Genomic DNA, 20,373 nt, shown 5'->3' with positions numbered 1-20,373 from the left:
GTCAATGATAGGATTGTTATTTCACAAAGTGTAGTGGCTGTATAGATCAATGTCAAGGATAGGATTGTTATTTCACATAGTTTAGTGGCTGTATAGATCAATGTCAAGGATAGGATTGTTATTTCACATAGTTTAGTGGCTATATAGATCAATGTCAGTGATAGGATTGTTATTTCACAAGTTTAGTGGCTGTATAGATCAATGTCAAGGATGGGATTGTTATTTCACGAAATTTAGTGGCTGTATAGATCAATGTCAATGATAGGATTGTTATTTCACATAGTTTAGTGGCTGTATAGATCAATGTCAAGGATAGGATTGTTATTTCACATAGTTTAGTGGATTTATAGATCAATGTCAAGGATAGGATTGTTATTTCATGTAGTTTAGTGGCTGTATAGATCAATGTCTGATAGGATTGTTATTTCTCATAGTTTAGTGGCTGTATAGATCAATGTCAATGATAGGATTGTTATTTCTCATAGTTTAGTGGCTGTATTTATCAATATCAGTGATAGGATTGTTATTTCACAAAGTTTAGTGGCTGTATATATATCAATGTCAGTGATAGGATTGTTATTTCATGTAGTTTAGTGGCTGTATAGATCAATGTCAAGGATAGGATTGTTATTTCACGAAATTTAGTGGCTGTATAGATCAATGTCAATGATAGGATTGTTATTTCACAAAGTGTAGTGGCTGTATAGATCAATGTCAAGGATAGGATTGTTATTTCACATAGTTTAGTGGCTGTATAGATCAATGTCAAGGATAGGATTGTTATTTCACATAGTTTAGTGGCTATATAGATCAATGTCAGTGATAGGATTGTTATTTCACATAGTTTAGTGGCTGTATAGATCAATGTCAAGGATGGGATTGTTATTTCACGAAATTTAGTGGCTGTATAGATCAATGTCAATGATATGATTGTTATTTCACATAGTTTAGTGGCTATATAGATCAATGACAATGATAGGATTGTTATTTCACGAAATTTAGTGGCTGTATAGATAAATGTCAGTGATAGGATTGTTATTTCACATAGTTTAGTGGCTGTATAGATCAATGTCAAGGATAGGATTGTTATTTCACATAGTTTAGTGGCTGTATAGATCAATGTCAAGGATAGGATTGTTATTTCACATAGTTTAGTGGCTGTATAGATCAATGTCAAGGATAGGATTGTTATTTCACATAGTTTAGTGGCTGTATAGATCAATGTCAAGGATAGGATTGTTATTTCACGAAATTTAGTGGCTGTATATATCAATGTCAGTGATAGGATTGTTATTTCTCATAGTTTAGTGGCTGTAAAGATCAATGTCAATGATAGGATTGTTATTTCACGAAATTTAGTGGCTGTATATATCAATGTCGTTGATAGGATTGTTATTTCACAAAGTTTAGTGGCTGTATATATCAATGTCAGTGATAGGATTGTTATTTCACATAGTTTAGTGGCTGTATAGATCAATGTCAATGATAGGATTGTTATTTCACATAGTTTAGTGGCTGTATAGATCAATGTCAAGGATAGGATTGTTATTTCACAAAGTTTAGTGGCTGTATATATCAATGTCAGTGATAGGATTGTTATTTCATGTAGTTTAGTGGCTGTATAGATTAATTTCAATGATAGGATTGTTATTTCACAAAGTTTAGTGGCTGTATAGATCAATGTCAAGGATAGGATTGTTATTTCACAAAATTTAGTGGCTGTATAGATCAATGTCAATGATAGGATTGGTATTTCACATAGTTTAGTGGCTATATAGATCAATGTCAGTGATAGAATTGTTATTTCTCATAGTTTAGTGGCTGTATAGATCAATGTCAATGATAGGATTGTTATTTCACGAAATTTAATGGCTGTATATGTCAATGTCAATAATAGGATTGTTATTTCACAAAGTTTAGTGGCTGTATAGATCAATGTCAATGATAGGATTGTTATTTCACATAGTTTAGTGTTTGTATATATTAATGTCAAGGATAGGATTTTTATTTCAGGTAGTTTAGTGGCTGTATAGATTAATTTCAATGATAGGGTTGTTATTTCACAAAGTTTAGTGGCTGTATAGATCAATGTCAAGGATGGGATTGTTATTTCACGAAATTTAGTGGCTGTATAGATCAATGTCAAGGATAGGATTGTTATTTCACATAGTTTAGTGGCTGTATAGATCAATGTCAAGGATAGGATTGTTATTTCACATAGTTTAGTGGCTGTATAGATCAATGTCAAGGATAGGATTGTTATTTCACATAGTTTAGTGGCTGTATAGATCAATGTCAGTGATAGGATTGTTATTTCACAAAGTTTAGTGGCTGTATAGATCAATGTCAAGGATAGGATTGTTATTTCACAAAGTTTAGTGGCTATATAGATCAATGTCAATGATAGGATTGTTATTTCATGAAGTTTAGTGGCTGTATCGATCAATGTCAGTGATAGGATTGTTATTTCATGAAGTTTAGTGGCTGTATAGATCAATGTCAATGATAGGATTGTTATTTCACATAGTTTAGTGGCTATATAGATCAATGTCAGTGATAGGATTGTTATTTCACATAGTTTAGTGGCTATATAGATCAATGTCAGTGATAGGATTGTTATTTCACATAGTTTAGTGGCTATATAGATCAATGTCAAGGATAGGATTGTTATTTCACAAAGTTTAGTGGCTGTATAGATCAATGTCAATGATAGGATTGTTATTTCACGAAATTTAGTGGCTGTATAGATCAATGTCAATGATAGGATTGTTATTTCACATAGTTTTGTGGCTATATAGATCAATGTCAAGGATAGGATTATTATTTCACATAGTTTAGTGGCTATATAGATCAATGTCAAGGATAAGATTGTTATTTCACAAAGTTTAGTGGCTGTATAGATCAATGTCAATGATAGGATTGTTATTTCACGAAATTTAGTGGCTGTATAGATCAATGTCAATGATAGGATTGTTATTTCACATAGTTTAGTGGCTATATAGATCAATGTCAAGGATAGGATTGTTATTTCACATAGTTTAGTGGCTATATAGATCAATGTCAAGGATAGGATTGTTATTTCACATAGTTTAGTGGCTATATAGATCAATGTCAAGGATAGGATTGTTATTTCACAAAGTTTAGTGGCTGTATAGATCAATGTCAATGATAGGATTGTTATTTCACATAGTTTTGTGGCTATATAGATCAATGTCAAGGATAGGATTGTTATTTCACATAGTTTAGTGGCTATATAGATCAATGTCAAGGATAGGATTGTTATTTCACAAAGTTTAGTGGCTATATAGATCAATGTCAAGGATAGGATTGTTATTTCACGAAATTTAGTGGCTGTATAGATCAATGTCAATGATAGGATTGTTATTTCACATAGTTTTGTGGCTATATAGATCAATGTCAAGGATAGGATTGTTATTTCACAAAGTTTAGTGGCTGTATAGATCAATGTCAATGATAGGATTGTTATTTCACATAGTTTTGTGGCTATATAGATCAATGTCAAGGATAGGATTGTTATTTCACATAGTTTAGTGGCTATATAGATCAATGTCAAGGATAGGATTGTTATTTCACAAAGTTTAGTGGCTATATAGATCAATGTCAAGGATAGGATTGTTATTTCACGAAATTTAGTGGCTGTATAGATCAATGTCAATGATAGGATTGTTATTTCACATAGTTTTGTGGCTATATAGATCAATGTCAAGGATAGGATTGTTATTTCACATAGTTTAGTGGCTGTATAGATCAATGTCAATGATAGGATTGTTATTTCACGAAATTTAGTGGCTGTATAGATCAATGTCAATGATAGGATTGTTATTTCACATAGTTTAGTGGCTATATAGATCAATGTCAAGGATAGGATTGTTATTTCACATAGTTTAGTGGCTGTATAGATCAATGTCAAGGATAGGATTGTTATTTCACATAGTTTTGTGGCTATATAGATCAATGTCAATGATAGGATTGTTATTTCACATAGTTTTGTGGCTATATAGATCAATGTCAAGGATAAGATTGTTATTTCACAAAGTTTAGTGGCTGTATAGATCAATGTCAATGATAGGATTGTTATTTCACGAAATTTAGTGGCTGTATAGATCAATGTCAATGATAGGATTGTTATTTCACATAGTTTAGTGGCTATATAGATCAATGTCAAGGATAGGATTGTTATTTCACATAGTTTAGTGGCTGTATAGATCAATGTCAAGGATAGGATTGTTATTTCACATAGTTTAGTGGCTGTATAGATCAATGTCAGTGATAGGATTGTTATTTCACAAAGTTTAGTGGCTGTATAGATCAATGTCAGTGATAGGATTGTTATTTCACATAGTTTAGTGGCTATATAGATCAATGTCAGTGATAGGATTGTTATTTCACAAAGTTTAGTGGCTGTATAGATCAATGTCAAGGATAGGATTGTTATTTCACATAGTTTAGTGGCTGTATAGATCAATGTCAAGGATAGGATTGTTATTTCACATAGTTTAGTGGCTGTATAGATCAATGTCAAGGATAGGATTGTTATTTCACAAATTTAGTGGCTGTATAGATCAATGTCAGTGATAGGATTGTTATTTCTCATAGTTTAGTGGCTGTATAGATCAATGTCAATGATAGGATTGTTATTTCACATAGTTTAGTGGCTATATAGATCAATGTCAAGGATAGGATTGTTATTTCACAAAGTTTAGTGGCTGTATAGATCAATGTCAAGGATAGGATTGTTATTTCACTAAATTTAGTGGCTGTATAGATCAATGTCAATGATAGGATTGTTATTTCATGAAGTTTAGTGGCTGTATAGATAAATGTCAATGATAGGATTGTTATTTCACCAAGTTTAGTGGCTGTATAGATCAATGTCAATGATAGGATTATTATTTCACATAGTTTAGTGGCTATATAGATCAATGTCAGTGATAGGATTGTTATTTCACAAAGTTTAGTGGCTGTATAGATCAATGTCAATGATAGGATTGTTATTTCACATAGTTTAGTGGCTATATAGATCAATGTCAAGGATAGGATTATTATTTCACAAAGTTTAGTGGCTGTATAGATCAATGTCAATGATAGGATTGTTATTTCACAAAATTTAGTGGCTGTATAGATCAATGTCAATGATAGGATTGTTATTTCACATAGTTTAGTAGCTGTATAGATCAATGTCAAGGATAGGATTGTTATTTCACATAGTTTAGTGGCTGTATAGATCAATGTCAAGGATAGGATTGTTATTTCATGTAGTTTAGTGGCTGTATAGATCAATGTCAGTGATAGGATTGTTATTTCTCATAGTTTAGTGGCTGTATAGATCAATGTCAATGATAGGATTGTTATTTCTCATAGTTTAGTGGCTGTATTTATCAATATCAGTGATAGGATTGTTATTTCACAAAGTTTAGTGGCTGTATATATATCAATGTCAGTGATAGGATTGTTATTTCATGTAGTTTAGTGGCTGTATAGATCAATGTCAAGGATAGGATTGTTATTTCACGAAATTTAGTGGCTGTATAGATCAATGTCAATGATAGGATTGTTATTTCACAAAGTTTAGTGGCTGTATAGATCAATGTCAAGGATGGGATTGTTATTTCACGAAATTTAGTGGCTGTATAGATCAATGTCAATGATAGGATTGTTATTTCACATAGTTTAGTGGCTATATAGATCAATGACAATGATAGGATTGTTATTTCACGAAATTTAGTGGCTGTATAGATCAATGTCAATGATAGGATTGTTATTTCACAAAGTTTAGTGGCTGTATAGATCAATGTCAATGATAGGATTGTTATTTCACATAGTTTAGTGGGTGTATAGATCAATGTCAATGATAGGATTGTTATTTCACATAGTTTAGTGGGTGTATAGATCAATGTCAATGATAGGATTGTTATTTCACGAAATTTAGTGGCTGTATAGATCAATGTCAGTGATAGGATTGTTATTTCACATAGTTTAGTGGCTATATAGATCAATGTCAAGGATAGGATTGTTATTTCACATAGTTTAGTGGCTGTATAGATCAATGTCGGTGATAGGATTGTTATTTCACGAAATTTAGTGGCTGTATAGATCAATGTCAGTGATAGGATTGTTATTTCACGAAATTTAGTGGCTGTATAGATCAATGTCAGTGATAGGATTGTTATTTCACATAGTTTAGTGGCTATATAGATCAATGTCAAGGATAGGATTGTTATTTCACAAAGTTTAGTGGCTGTATAGATCAATGTCAGTGATAGGATTGTTATTTCACATAGTTTAGTGGCTATATAGATCAATGTCAAGGATAGGATTGTTATTTCACGTAGTTTAGTGGCTGTGTAGATCAATGTCAGTGATAGGATTGTTATTTCACATAGTTTAGTGGCTGTGTAGATCAATGTCAATGATAGGATTGTTATTTCACATAGTTTAGTGGGTGTATAGATCAATGTCAAGGATAGGATTGTTATTTCACATAGTTTAGTGGGTGTATAGATCAATGTCAAGGATAGGATTGTTATTTCACAAAATTTAGTGGCTGATAGATCAATGTCAGTGATAGGATTGTTATTTCTTATAGTTTAGTGGCTGTATAGATCAATGTCAATGATAGGATTGTTATTTCACATAGTTTAGTGGGTGTATAGATCAATGTCAAGGATAGGATTGTTATTTCACAAAATTTAGTGGCTGTATAGATCAATGTCAATGATAGGATTGTTATTTCACATAGTTTAGTGGCTATATAGATCAATGTCAGTGATAGGATTGTTATTTCTCATAGTTTAGTGGCTGTATAGATCAATGTCAATGATAGGATTGTTATTTCACGAAATTTAGGGGCTGTATATATCAATGTCAATGATAGGATTGTTATTTCACAAAGTTTAGTGGCTGTATAGATCAATGTCAATGATAGGTTTGTTATTTCACATAGTTTAGTGGCTGTATAGATCAATGTCAAGGATAGGATTGATATTTCACATAGTTTAGTGGCTGTATAGATCAATGTCAAGGATAGGATTGTTATTTCACATAGTTTAGTGGCTGTATAGATCAATGTCAAGGATAGGATTGTTATTTCACATAGTTTAGTGGCTGTATAGATCAATGTCAAGGATAGGATTGATATTTCACATAGTTTAGTGGCTGTATAGATCAATGTCAAGGATAGGATTGTTATTTCACATAGTTTAGTGGCTGTATAGATCAATGTCAAGGATAGGATTGTTATTTCACATAGTTTAGTGGCTGTGTAGATCAATGTCAAGGATAGGATTGTTATTTCACATAGTTTAGTGGCTGTATAGATAAATGTCAAGGATAGGATTGTTATTTCACATAGTTTAGTGGCTGTATAGATAAATGTCAAGGATAGGATTGTTATTTCACATAGTTTAGTGGCTGTATAGATCAATGTCAAGGATAGGATTATTTCACATAGTTTAGTGGCTGTATAGATCAATGTCAAGGATAGGATTGTTATTTCACATAGTTTAGTGGGTGTATAGATCAATGTCAAGGATAGGATTGTTATTTCACGAAATTTAGTGGCTGTATATATCAATGTCAATGATAGGATTGTTATTTCACGTAGTTTAGTGTCTGTATTAGATTAATGTCAAGGATAGTATTGTTATTTCACATAGTTTAGTGGCTGTATAGATCAATATCAATGATAGGATTGTTATTTCACAAAGTTTAGAGGCTGTGTATATTAATGACAAGGATAGGATAGTTATTTCACGTAGTTTAGAGGCTGTATAGATTAATGTCAATGATAGGATTGTAATTTCACGAAGTTTAGTGTCTGTACAGATTAATATAATGGATAGGATTGTTATTTCAGGAAGGCTAGCAGTTTTTTTTTCCTCTTTACAGTATATGAAACTTTGGTGTACAATGCCGAATTGGGGATCGAATTAAGGCTACGGGTATTCTTAACCAATGGGTAGATGTTGATTATAGTTCAGTCGCTTGCACAGGTTTTTGGGGTGGTGATTGTAACCCTGTTAGGTTGCACATTCAAAAGACTGCCATACGATTATCATGTTTTCTTATGGTTCTTATAATTTCGGTCACTAAATTACCGAGGTGGATTCCTTGTAAAGACTTCTAATGATCGAATTACATTCTCTATTCATGTCAGAAAATCCAGCACCTTGTGTGAAATTAGGGAATTTGAAGTTTTCGAGTGAAAATTTGAGTGAAAAGATATATTTCAAGTCAACAGTTTTGGCCTAAATTCTTTTTGAAGGAAATAGTTTTTGTTGGAAATAGTTTTTGTTGGTTGATCAAAATAGTCTTTTCATGGAAAATTAGCCAGATGGAATTTTGTCTGGCCAACATACATTGTTCAAGTAGCTGTTACTTAATGTCCATGATTTACTTTGGTGGAAATTGATAATGTTTAAATGTGGTAATGCTGTGTTTTTCATAGTTTCTATTGAAAATAATGGTTCAAAGTTGCTATCAGATCTTATATTTTATATCTAACTTTGACCTTGTTGAAGTGTCTACAGAATATTTATATGATTTATAAACTCAATCTGAGAATTTGTAGCTTTTACAATAGTATTTCTGTGTTTAGATTCACACATCTTATACCAGTAGCTTACTGTTTCAAGATTGGTCCATATTACTATGTAAGCTAAAATCCTAGTTGGAAAAGCAGGATGCTTTAAGCCCAAGGGCTCCAATGGGGAAAAGTAGCCCAATGAGGAAAGGAAATAAACTAAAAGATAGATAGGTAGTGAAAAATTAAAATATAAGAACAGTAACAACATTAGAATTTATCTTTTATATAAAATATAAAACTTGAAAAAACAAAATAAGAAAAGAGAACCAAGATAGAATAGTGTACCCGTGTGTACCCTCAAGAAAGAAAAAGCTTGTGTTTGTATTTTCTTCCATTAAGCAATTGCCAGTTTTAAAATTTTTATTTTTTTTATTTTGACGCAACTTTCTCATTCCCGTTTCAGGTAATCTTGCCAAGTAAATTATCTTGATATTGTTTTGGTATTTGTTAATATCTTGAATGACGCTAAGATCTAGAAAGTAGTAGATATTAGCATGGAACTATGACCAGAATTTAAAGATTACTTTCAGTGTAGTTCGCTTGCTTGAGGGTACACTAGGGCACAGTTGTTCTTTTATGTCTACGTCTTTTCCCACTTTTAAGTGGGGTCGATGTGTCTGGTCAGCTTTCTCCATCTACCTCTGTCCCACACTTCATCACCGGTTAGTCCCTTTGATCGAAGGTCATCCTTGATACAGTCCACCCACCTTCGCTTTGGTCTCCCTCTCCTTCTCGTTCCCTGTACCTCCATTTCCATCACTCTCCTCCCAGTATACTGTTCATCTCTTCTCATGACATGACCATACCACCTCAGTCTACTTTCTTGTATCTTATCTGATAGTTCTCCAACTCCTGTGGTACCCCTAATTACCTCATTCCGTATCTTATCTCTTCTTGTCACCCCACACATCCATCTCAACATTCTCATCTCTGCCACATCCATCTTCTTCTCTTCTGTCTTTATTAGGGCACACTATACTATCTAATTTGATTTAAATTAATAGCTTTGTTATTACTAGATAAGCTACAACTCTAGTTGGAAAAGCAGGAAGCTATAAGCCCAAGGGCTCCAATAGTGAAAAATAGCAGAGGAGAAAGGAATTAATGAAATAAATTACAAATGAGCAGTAATGAATTAATATGAAATATGTAAGATCAGTAACAGCTTTAAAATGGTCATATATAAAATTGTTAGATCATAATTGCCTTCACTTTGTCTAAACTCATTTTTTGGGGGAAATATGAAAATGAACTAACTCCATTCTTGATTGTCCAATGTTTGTCTTGATTAGATTTGAAACACCTTGTAAAGATTCTAAATTGACTAATGGTGAAGTTTTAAGTTTTAGCTGTCGCCCAATTTTGCTTTTTACATTTTTCTCGAAGCTTGGAGCAAGTATCAGTAAGACCCTTTAACTGAGACTTGCTCCAAGCTTTAAGTTAGACCCTTTAAAAATAGATTTGTCTAGATTCATACACATAAAGGTATTACCGTTGTCTAGACAAACACGTCTCATTGGGTCTCGCATAAAGCCATCCCACTGTGATAATTGCTTCTACCTTGGTCTTCAGATAGTTTCTTGGCCAAGATGAAAGTGGTGTCTTGAACACCCTTTTCACTTGTTAGGTCTTTGGTTAGGACTTGATTTAGATGACATGTTGGCTATTGTTATTTAGTGTAATTTTCTGAATCCATAATAAGAGGGGTGTTTCATTTATCTCGGCGAAGTCTTGAGAAACATTCTATACTTGTACAGAATATATCTGAGAAAGTGACATATTTGTTTGATTAACCAAATAACCTGCGGAAACCTTTTCCATTTAAGAAGTTTAGTTTTAAGATGAACAATAAAGTGGTTTAAATTATAGTTGTGCAGAGAGAGAGATTCATAGTATACGTGCTTTAATTACATCATCTTATATCCTAATTGATTTTTTAATTTCAGAATTCCAAGTATAGTAGTAAGTACCGCTACAGTAACCACGAAAAGAACAGGGACTCGCCCTCCACGAATTCTCTTCGCTCCTCGTCGCCAGATTCCCGTTCACAGTCTCCACGCTATCATAAAGGTCTGTTGAGAAATAGTGTTATTATTGTTCCTAGCTAAGCTACAACCCTAGTTGGAAAAGTATAAGCTCTTAAAAACAAAATGAGAGCAACATTGAGAAACAGTTCTGTGAAAAGTTGCAAAACAGGGAAACAGGATATTTGGATCTTAGGATGTCCTGTAGGGACCTTTTCATTCCTGGTCATTGAGGAAACTATGCCAACATGTTAGTTGTGGAGTTGTAGGAATTATAAACAATGATCGGTGCTACTGTAGTGTGATTCCTACCATTAGGATTGTACTATAGTGTGATTCCTACCATTAGGATTGTACTATAGTGTGATTCCTACCATTAGGATTGTACTATAGTGTGATTCCTACCGTTAGGATTGTACTATAGTGTGATTCCTACCATTAGGATTGTACTATAGTGTGATTCCTACCATGTTTTTTGGGTGTGAGGTGATTCCTACCAAAGGAAGATAGATAAAACATACTTCTTGACACTATTTTAATCTATTCTATAAAACATATTGAAAAATCTTTAAAATGCACTTTAGGTTAGGTATCATGATCGTTTTCTTTACTAGTTTTGCTTGTTTAGTTGGTTTGGTAACGCTTAATTGAGGTGTTACTCTTGTAATAACACCTCGGAACGGGAATATTACATTATTTGGTTGTTTCCTTGGTAGGAATCACCCTATAGTAGATTTGAATCCCCATGTTGAGGTAGGAACAGAAAAGGAGGGTAGGAATCACGCTATAATAGCACTCGATGAACTTAAAGAATATTGATTAACTGGAAGACCTCAATATTTTGAAAAACAGAGAATTTTTTGGTAGATTTTTGGAATGGAAAACCAGCAAAAGTCAAAATTATTGGTTGAAGATAATCGTCCATGTTCACTGGACGTTGTGTGCATGTCGGAACCCCTTATTGAAAATTTACTTGACTAAACTATTTTGTTCAGTTTAGGGAAGGTTGAATAATTGTCGTAGGTTTGGAAATATTGGGCAAGGTAATTAGAAGCTCAAGATAGAGATGACTCGAAATCTAACCGAGACCCTTTGCGTTAATAGCCATAGGAAGAGATGATGATGATGCTAGAACAGGTGCGAGAATTTGCTCGGAATAATTATCGAAATTAGGTATAAATTCATGATTCAATCAATCGGTGGTAGACTGCATGTAACTCAAAATGAAGGGGCCAAGTTGAAATTTCAATTATATGAAGATGCATTGATCTGAAACTATTTTGGAAGAAGACTCTTTTATCATTTATTTTTTTTTCTTAATTAAAGCAATGGCTGTTTTTGCATCATTAATCTTACAGAATACCTTTTCAATGGTTTTAATAAGTTTTTTCTCTAATTATTGCATTCTGTCAGTAATTGTGGAGGGGCAGAAGCAAATAATCACTTTCTTTACTTTGTAAGCATAAAGTGAATAGCTCAACGTGAAGGCACAGGAACATTAGGTTAGATTAGTGCTGAAAAGGTGTTTGAAGGTTGGGGATAGAAGGTCATATGTTGGTAAGTTACTGTAAAGTTCCTTGCGTGTCATTAGGGAGCTTTACAATAAAATATATCTATGGTTGACCTTTGAAAATTTTTTGACCACATATTACCAAGGATCATGTTCATAATAAGCTATTTGAATCATGTTTACATAAGTCATTTTTACTTGTCTTTCCATCCCACTAAAAAAAAAAGCATCATCACTGGAAGAATGCAGTAGTAATAATAATGAATTTATTAGAACCATTGAAAAGGTCTAATATAAGATTATAAAATCTGGAGATATCACATTTTGGAACTTATGTTCAAATTGATTTATGCAAATACAATACTAAACTAATGAAGTCTTCAAACACCTTTGGTACAATCTTGTGTGTCTTTTAAGAAGGATTAAAACCCATTATAATTATCCATTTGTTGATGTCGGCTACCCCCATAAATTGCGGGAAGTGCCTTGGTATATGTAGATGTATGTATAATTATCCATTTACAAGTGTTCCTTTATAATAAGCCATAACGTGTTCCTTTTCCTCACTATACATTACTGGTGTATTGTTTTCTCGAGTCTAAAGCATCATATTTTCTACACCACCTTTGCTGCGTGTTTATAATGCATTCTTATTTCTTTTTCTGTTTCTTCAGTAAAAATGCTTATCAACATCATCATCTCTTCCCACGCCTACTGACACCAAGGGCCTCAGTTAGATTTTGCCAGTCGTCTCTATCGTGAGCTTTTAAATCAATACTTCTCCATCCATCATCTACTTCACGCTTCATAGTCCTCAGCCATGTGGGCCTGGGTCTTACAAATCTTCTAGTGCCTTGCTTATTGTCCTATTATTTAAGCTTTACATATTCAATTGTATAAGGTGTCCCTTTTTCAAAGTTGTAAAAGAATAAGAGTTGGTAAAATAGTTCTGTTCCTTCTAAAAAGGAATTACATGTGCATTCTTTTAGCCCTGCTTCCGGTTCCATGAATTAGATAATCAATTTTCCTTTTTCCATAATCTCAACCTCATGAATAATGTTAATAATTTGCTTCCTGGCATTAATGTATATAGTTCCACATTAAAACATAATGCAGTGATCACCGTCTGGCAAATCCTTTGCATCCTGTCCTCAGGCCCGGGCTATTTTTATCTTATTCTCCATAAGTTTCCTTGATCTTTTCTTATTAACTGTACATCTTCGACTTCCTTCTCTATCTTGAAGAGAATGTGGAAGCATTGATGACTTCTTAAAAGTTTGAAATACAATTCCACAAGTTTTTACTAATTTTGAAATTTTTCTATTTCCAGCAGCCAGCTACTACAAGGTCCGGGAAAAAGAACGGGAGAGGGATCGGGAAACTAGAGAACGAGAGAGGGACAGGGATAGAGAGCGGGACCGTGACAGAGATAGAGAGCGCGAGAGGGATAGAGACCGAGAGAGGGATAGGGACTATCACTACAGAGACAGAGGTAGAGTAAACCCTTGGTTTTTATATTTTTGAATTACTTTCTAAGCTACAACCTTAAATGGAAAAGTAGGATGCTATAAGCCCAGGGGCTCCAACGGTGAAAATATCCCAGTGGGAAAATGAAACGAGGAAAAATAAAATATTTTAAGAACAGCAACATCACCAGAGTAAATATCTCCTATATAAAGTATGCAAACTTTAACAAAACAAGAGGAAGGGAAATACACAAGAATAGTGTACATTAGTGTACCCTCAAGCTAGAGAACTCTAACCAAAGATAGTGGAAGACCATGGTACAGAGGCTATGGCACTACCTAAGACTAGAGAACAATGCTTTGATTTTGGAGTGTCCATCTCCTACAAGAGCTGCCTACCATAGCTAAAGCATCTCTTCTACCCTTACCTAGAGGAAAGTGGCCACTGAATAATTATAGTGCAATAACCCCTTGGGTGAAGAATTGTATGGTAATCTCAGTGTTGTCAAGTATATGAGATGACGAGATAAGGTGAGGGATGATCTGGAGAAGTGGTATGGTGGAAGAGGATGCCTTTGATAGAAGGCATTGGAAAGGACGCATCAAGTAACCGTCCCCCTTAATGTAGGGATAATGGTGGGAAAGGAGTGTTTTGGTGTGTGTACTTAAATTTATTATGGCTATGTATTACTACAGTTTGTCATTTTGATAAACTAATCACAATAATGTTAATTGATTTAAGAAGCTAACTAAATAATAGAACTGTTAACTTTTGTGTATAATCTGTAGGTAAATTAAGAAAAAATGTTTGCCAAACCTTAAAATTGAAATTATTTTACCAAAGGCAACTGGTAATAGTTTGTGGGTAACCAAAAGTAGAGAACTTTAAATTCAGTGAGATGAAAGAACAGCCCTATACAACATTTATAACTTTCAGATATATCCTTTTTTTCTGAACCACAAAATACTTTGCCATATAGATAAAGAATATATTGAAATGTTACGTCTTTTTTTGTTATAATTTCTTGGATTAGTGATTTTTATGAATAGTACTTACCTGGCAGTTATATATATATATAGCTGATATCTCTAAATCGGCAGAATTTTTCAAAACGAGGCAACCGCCTTGTGGTGGTTGGGAGGTAGGTGGTTACACCCGTCACAGGGTGGTACAAGGAAACATTCCCGTGTTCAAGACTTCAGTTCATCTCTGCCGGCTGGATTGAAAACATCGTCGGTCCACCATTGAGTTTTTCGAATCATTTTCCCTTCGCTTTTTTGGACTTCATTTGGTGAAGTACACTGATTTAGGGATTTGGCAATCGTGTTTTGTTGTTATTGTACTATTTACTTTGTTTATCAGGAGTGAAAACTTAATTTTCATGTTTGTGCGAGTGATGTATGCAAGGTGAGGTTACCAAAAGTGTCGGTTGATCCTCACAGTTTGTATGCAGGGGTTTTGTTTGTGCACTATATTTTAGGTGCAAAGTTTTTAATCCTGATGACGGAAATACATTCCGCCAACTCTATGACGTCACAGTCGTGTGACGTAATCTTCATTGTATGACTTGGAAATTCTCTTTATTTGTTTTTTCATGTAAAGAATGGGAGGAATTCTGCTTATATAAGTTTTTTTAACTTTTAATGTAAAATTTTAAAGAAATATTTGTCCATTTAGTATTCGTTCTTTAAATCATCGATCTAATTTCATAGATTAAATAGAACTAGCGTATGGTTAATTTACGCTGTTAGTTCTCATTACTATCGATACAGTCCCAACATGGCTTGGTAGCGTTCTTTTCGATATGGGAATTAAAGTGTTGGCTATAATACTCCAACAACAACGATATGGGAATTCTAGTTTTTAGTAGTATTTTCATATGTTCCTATTGTTTACATTTATATATATAGATACGTTGTTGCTATATCTGTTCTTTTTATCATTCCAACTCGCTTGTTTTTGAAAACCCTTTGAATTAATTGTGGATTACATTTGTTTTCCCATTTTCTGTTTATTTTAATCTTTAACATATAACTTTCCCGGCGTTTGTATGTAACTACCGGGTAGGTATTTATGACATTTAATTTTACCGGTGGTTATATGTAACTACCGGGTGAGTGTGTTCAACATTTATTTTTAATCTCAACTCTTGCCCGGTGGTTTTTCTTTTTGTGACCGTCGGGTAAGTATGTTTGAAAGTTTATTTTATTATGGAAATGTCAGTTTAATATTTTATAAAAATATTTTGTTACAGTTTATATAGCAAGTACAGTACTAGAGACGATATTGCTTTCTCATTCAAGCCCGTGGGAGCAGAACAAGTTCTCTCACAACGGGCAGGACTATTTACGGTCTTTTGTGTAAGAGTTTAATAGTGCAAGTTTCAGTGCTAAATTAGGCATTGGATTCATTCAGCACAGTGGACGTCGTTTTCCTAGCCTTAGACCTCTTCCAAGCTCCCCGGCGCATGGGAGAAGGAACGTCGATCGGCGAAAGGAAACGAGAGGCGTTAGCTCACGAGCAAACGCCCTCGCGAGCGTTCCTGTTAACGTTCCCAAGAATGCTCGCCCTTGCCATGGGAAAGCAAAGAGCGTTGGACGTTAAGATTCTTACACTGCTTTTAGAGTTTCGCATTACATCACTTTTGATTTTAATGGCAATACTATAAGTCATAGATACATACATACATATACCAAGGCACTTCCCCCAATTTTGGGGGGTAGCCGACATCAACAAAGAAACAAAAACATAAAGGGGACCTCTACTCTCTACGTTCCTCCCAGCCTAACAAGGGACTCAACCGAGTTCAGCTGGTACTGCTAGGGTGCCACAGCCCACCCTCCCACATTATCCACCACAGATGAAGCTTCATAATGCTGAATCCCCTACTGCTGCTACCTCCGCGGTCATCTAAGGCATCGGAGGCAGCAGCAGGGCCTACCGGAACTGCGTCACAATCGCTCGCCATTCATTCCTATTTCTAGCACGCTCTCTTGCCTCTCTCACATCTATCCTCCTATCACCCAGAGCTTCCTTCACTCCATCCATCCACCCAAACCTTGGCCTTCCTCTCGTACTTCTCCCATCAACTCTTGCATTCATCACCTTCTTTAGCAGACAGCCATTTTCCATTCTCTCAACATGGCCAAACCACCTCAACACATTCATATCCACTCCAGCTGCTAACTCATTTCTTACACCCGTTCTCACCCTAACCACTTCGTTCCTAACTCTATCTGCTCGAGATACACCAGCCATACTCCTTAGACACTTCATCTCAAACACATTCAATTTCTGTCTCTCCATCACTTTCAAACCATCATTGACACGGTTTTTGTCCCAGAGCGCCAGTCGGCCTTATGAACCCTCTGGTCGGAACCGAACGCGCCGAGCGGCATAATGAATATCATTTTGCCTTAACGCTCGGCGCTAAGTCTTTCAAGACAGGACGAATGCAGCCTCGTCTTTCAGGGGAATGCAGCCTCATCTTTCAGGGCGAATGCAGCCTCGTCTTTCAGGGCGAATTCAGCCTCGTCTTTCAGGGCGAGTGCCGCCTCGTCTTTCAGGGCGAGTGCCGCCTCGTCTTTCAGGGCGAGTGCCGCCTCGTCTTTCAGGGCGAGTGCCGCCTCGTCTTTCAGGGCGAGTGCCGCCTCGTCTCTCAGGGCGAGTGCCGCCTCGTCTCAGGGCGAGTGCCGCCTCGTCTCTCAGGGCGAGTGCCGCCTCGTCTCTCAGGGCGAGGGAACGCCTCGTCTCTCAGGGCGAGGGAACGCCTCGTCTCTCAGGGCGAGGGCCGCCTCGTCTCTCAGGGCGAGGGCCGCCTCGTCTCTCAGGGCGAGGGCCGCCTCGTCTCTCAGGGCGAGGGCCGCCTCGTCTCTCAGGGCGATAGGACGATCGCCGCCTCGTTCTTTCAGGACGACGCCACGTCTTATAAGATCTTTGTCAAAGGATGACTTTAGTGATCACTTTTCTCCTGTTGAATTATTTGAGGTTAACAGAAGGAGAAGATCCTAAGTTCTGTTGCTCCATGTTCCCCACCCTCTGAGTTTTCACGTGGTCATTAATGGAGCTTTAAGAATATATTAATTTTTATTTCTTAAAACAGAAACCTATGATGCCAGCTTCCTTATCAGATACGCCAGGATAGCAAGGGTGGAGGTCTAGCCATGTTTAGGTTGAAGACCTTGTGGCAGCCCCACAGAGATTTTTTACGGCCCCCTTGGTGGATTGCCGAGTGTCTTAAGGAATACAGGCAATGAGGCTGGATAATTTTGAGATCAGAGGTCATAATTAAGGTACATACTTTTTTTTTTCTTTCTCTCTTCTCCCTCAAGAGTTGGTCAAAGACAGGTTTTGGTGTCAATCAGCAAGAAATTTTCTGCATGCTTTTTCTCTAACCGAACTTACAACAGTAGGAGCCAGACTTAGCTACTTCTGGCGAGCCTGGGAGAGGAGAGGAGCAGACCTTTGGTCTGTGTTTTTACTAAGGATGGATGCAAAATCTTTTTCCTAGTGAATCCTCCTTTGTTAGTTACTCCGATAAGACTTTTCTGCCTAACTGACTTTGCAACTTCAATGTCTCTCTTTTGGGAGAGGGAGTCTTTTGTCCAGTCCTGGACGTAAATGCTCTTTACGCCTTCGTTCAGAAGTCAAAGTTCTCCATGGAGACATCAAAATCTTTGGAGAAGAGGGGAGCAGACCTTTGGTCAGTACTTCTTCTGAAGGAGGATTACTTTTTCCTTTTATAGGGAAACCACCTTTAGTTTTTAGCTACAACGATTCTCTCTCCCAGTTCTAGAGAGGAGTCCAAGTGGCAGGCTATGCAATCAAACTTTATCTGAGGTTTGTTTACAAGAAAGAACGGGTGTAGAATGGGTCAGTTTCGGGCCGTGTGTTTTGGTCTCAGCTCCGCCCCTCTAATGTTCACGTAACTTTTGCTTAATGTAGCAGAATACTGCACTCAAGAGAAATCAGAGCGTCCGTTTCTGGATTTTTAGATAACGTTGAGCCTATCAAATATTAGGTCTTCCTGTCAACAAGGAGTCTCTCTTCTGACTCCAGGACGCTCAGCACCACGTCTTTTAGAACGTTCAGCGTCTCGCTCTGTTAACCTCTCGGCTCCACGTCTTACAGGGCGGTCGGCGCCATGTCTTACAAAACTATCGGTTCCTCACCTTCCTGGACGCTCAGCTCCACGTCTTACAGGACTATCGGCGCCACGTCTGACAGGACGATCGGCGCCACGTCTTTCAGGACGCTCGACGTCGAAGTTTTAGCATGAGACATGACTTTGAACATGAGAATCTAGGACTTTGTGATGACACTAGTCGAATCGTATGTCGAGATCAAGGACGCCTTCATTCTGATCTCTTGGATCTAGAAAGTTTTTTTTTTTTTTTTTCGAGCGAGGTTTGTTCGAGGGCAAGAAACATCGGGACAAACATGCTCAGCAGGAAGAGACTAGTTTTTCCCTCAGAATGGTCTCTCAACCCGCAAGTCTGTCAGTCTCTGGATGTTGTGGGGCAGACCTGTAACAGACCTTTTTGCCTCCAACTGGAAGAAGAGGATCTCCTACTGCTGCTCCCTAGTCCCGGACAAGAAAGTTGTAGCAGTGGCCTCCTTCTTGATGGATTGGACGGGGGTGGACAAGTATGCAATGCCCCCGTTCGAGATCATCAATCTGGTCTTCAGGAAATTCGCTCTCCTCGATTCGGGACGAATGATCCTAGCCTGCAAGGGAATGGTTTTCGGAAGTGATGGGCATGTTGATGGACTTCCCAAGAAGACTTCTGCAAGCCCAGATCTTCTCAAACAGCCCCACTTCGAGAGGTATCATCAAACCCCCCTTGCTCTCAAACTGACTTCCTTCAGGCTGACACGAAGCTTGTCAGTTCTCGAAGCTTTTCGGCACAAGCGACGAAAGCTAACGCCAGAGCAAGGAGGATCTCTTCACAAAGGGTCTACCAATCTAAGTGGGAGACCTTTAGAGCTTGGTGCAGGCGGCACAAGTTTTCCTTAACCACTACCTCTCTGAGCCAGATTGCAGACTTCTTGTACCTCAGACAGGATGCTTAAGCTGGCTGTATCTACCATCAATGGATACAGCAGTATGCTCTCGGCTGTCTTTAGGCATAGAGGCCTAGAGTCGTCCCAAAATAAAGATTTGCAGGACCTCATTGGGTCTTTTCAGATGACGTAATAGGTACTCTTAAACCTGGATGTGGTGTTTAAGTTTCTGTGCTCCAAGAAATTTGAACCTATCTCGCTAGCCTCTCTTCGAGTTGTAACGAAGAAAACCCTCTTCCTTATGACTCTAGCGAATGCCAAAAGGTCAGTGAAGTCCAGGCGATTGAGAAGAGGGTAAGCTTCAATTAGGATAGTGCAGTTTGTGCCTTAAGGTTCATCTTTCTCGTAAAGAACGAGAACCCTTCGTAACCCTGTCCTACGACGTTTGATGTCATTAACTTCACGAACCTAGTGGGTCAAGAGAAGGAAAGACTCCTCTGCCCAGTTAGGTCCCTCAAAGCTTTTTTGGCTCACACTATGAACGTGAGCTGTGAATCCAACTTGTTATGGTGTTCAGTGAAAGATCCACCAAAAACCCCTGTCTAAGAATGGTTTGTCCTTTTTCCTGAGAGAAAAAATTAGGGAAGCCCACCTCTTATGTAAGGAGGAACACTTCGCCCTGTTGAAATTACGGGCTCACGGAGTGAGAGCCATTGCTACCTCTCTGGCATATCAGGAATATATGTTAGTTAGGCTATTCATGG

General features: G+C 36.7%; 1 protein-coding gene across 6 annotated transcripts in view; it reads left to right on the top strand.

Moving 5' to 3' along the window:
* Positions 1–20,373, top strand: part of LOC137624294 (WW domain-containing adapter protein with coiled-coil homolog) — a 61,723-nt gene that overhangs the window by 6,913 nt on the left and 34,437 nt on the right. For 5 of the 6 annotated variants that reach the window (XM_068354866.1, XM_068354865.1, XM_068354861.1 and 2 more), the window contains exons 3-4: positions 10,552–10,675; positions 13,470–13,631. In XM_068354866.1, coding sequence (XP_068210967.1) covers positions 10,552–10,675; positions 13,470–13,631 — 286 coding nt within the window. The remainder of the gene's footprint in view (positions 1–10,551; positions 10,676–13,469; positions 13,632–20,373) is intronic. The other variant, XM_068354863.1, reaches the window with a different exon arrangement.

The sequence above is a fragment of the Palaemon carinicauda genome, chromosome 31, assembly GCF_036898095.1.
Source record: "Palaemon carinicauda isolate YSFRI2023 chromosome 31, ASM3689809v2, whole genome shotgun sequence".
Classification (NCBI taxonomy): Eukaryota; Metazoa; Arthropoda; class Malacostraca; order Decapoda; family Palaemonidae; genus Palaemon; species Palaemon carinicauda.
Note: the sequence above shows the minus strand (reverse complement) of the source record. Positions and strands in the feature narration are given on the sequence as shown.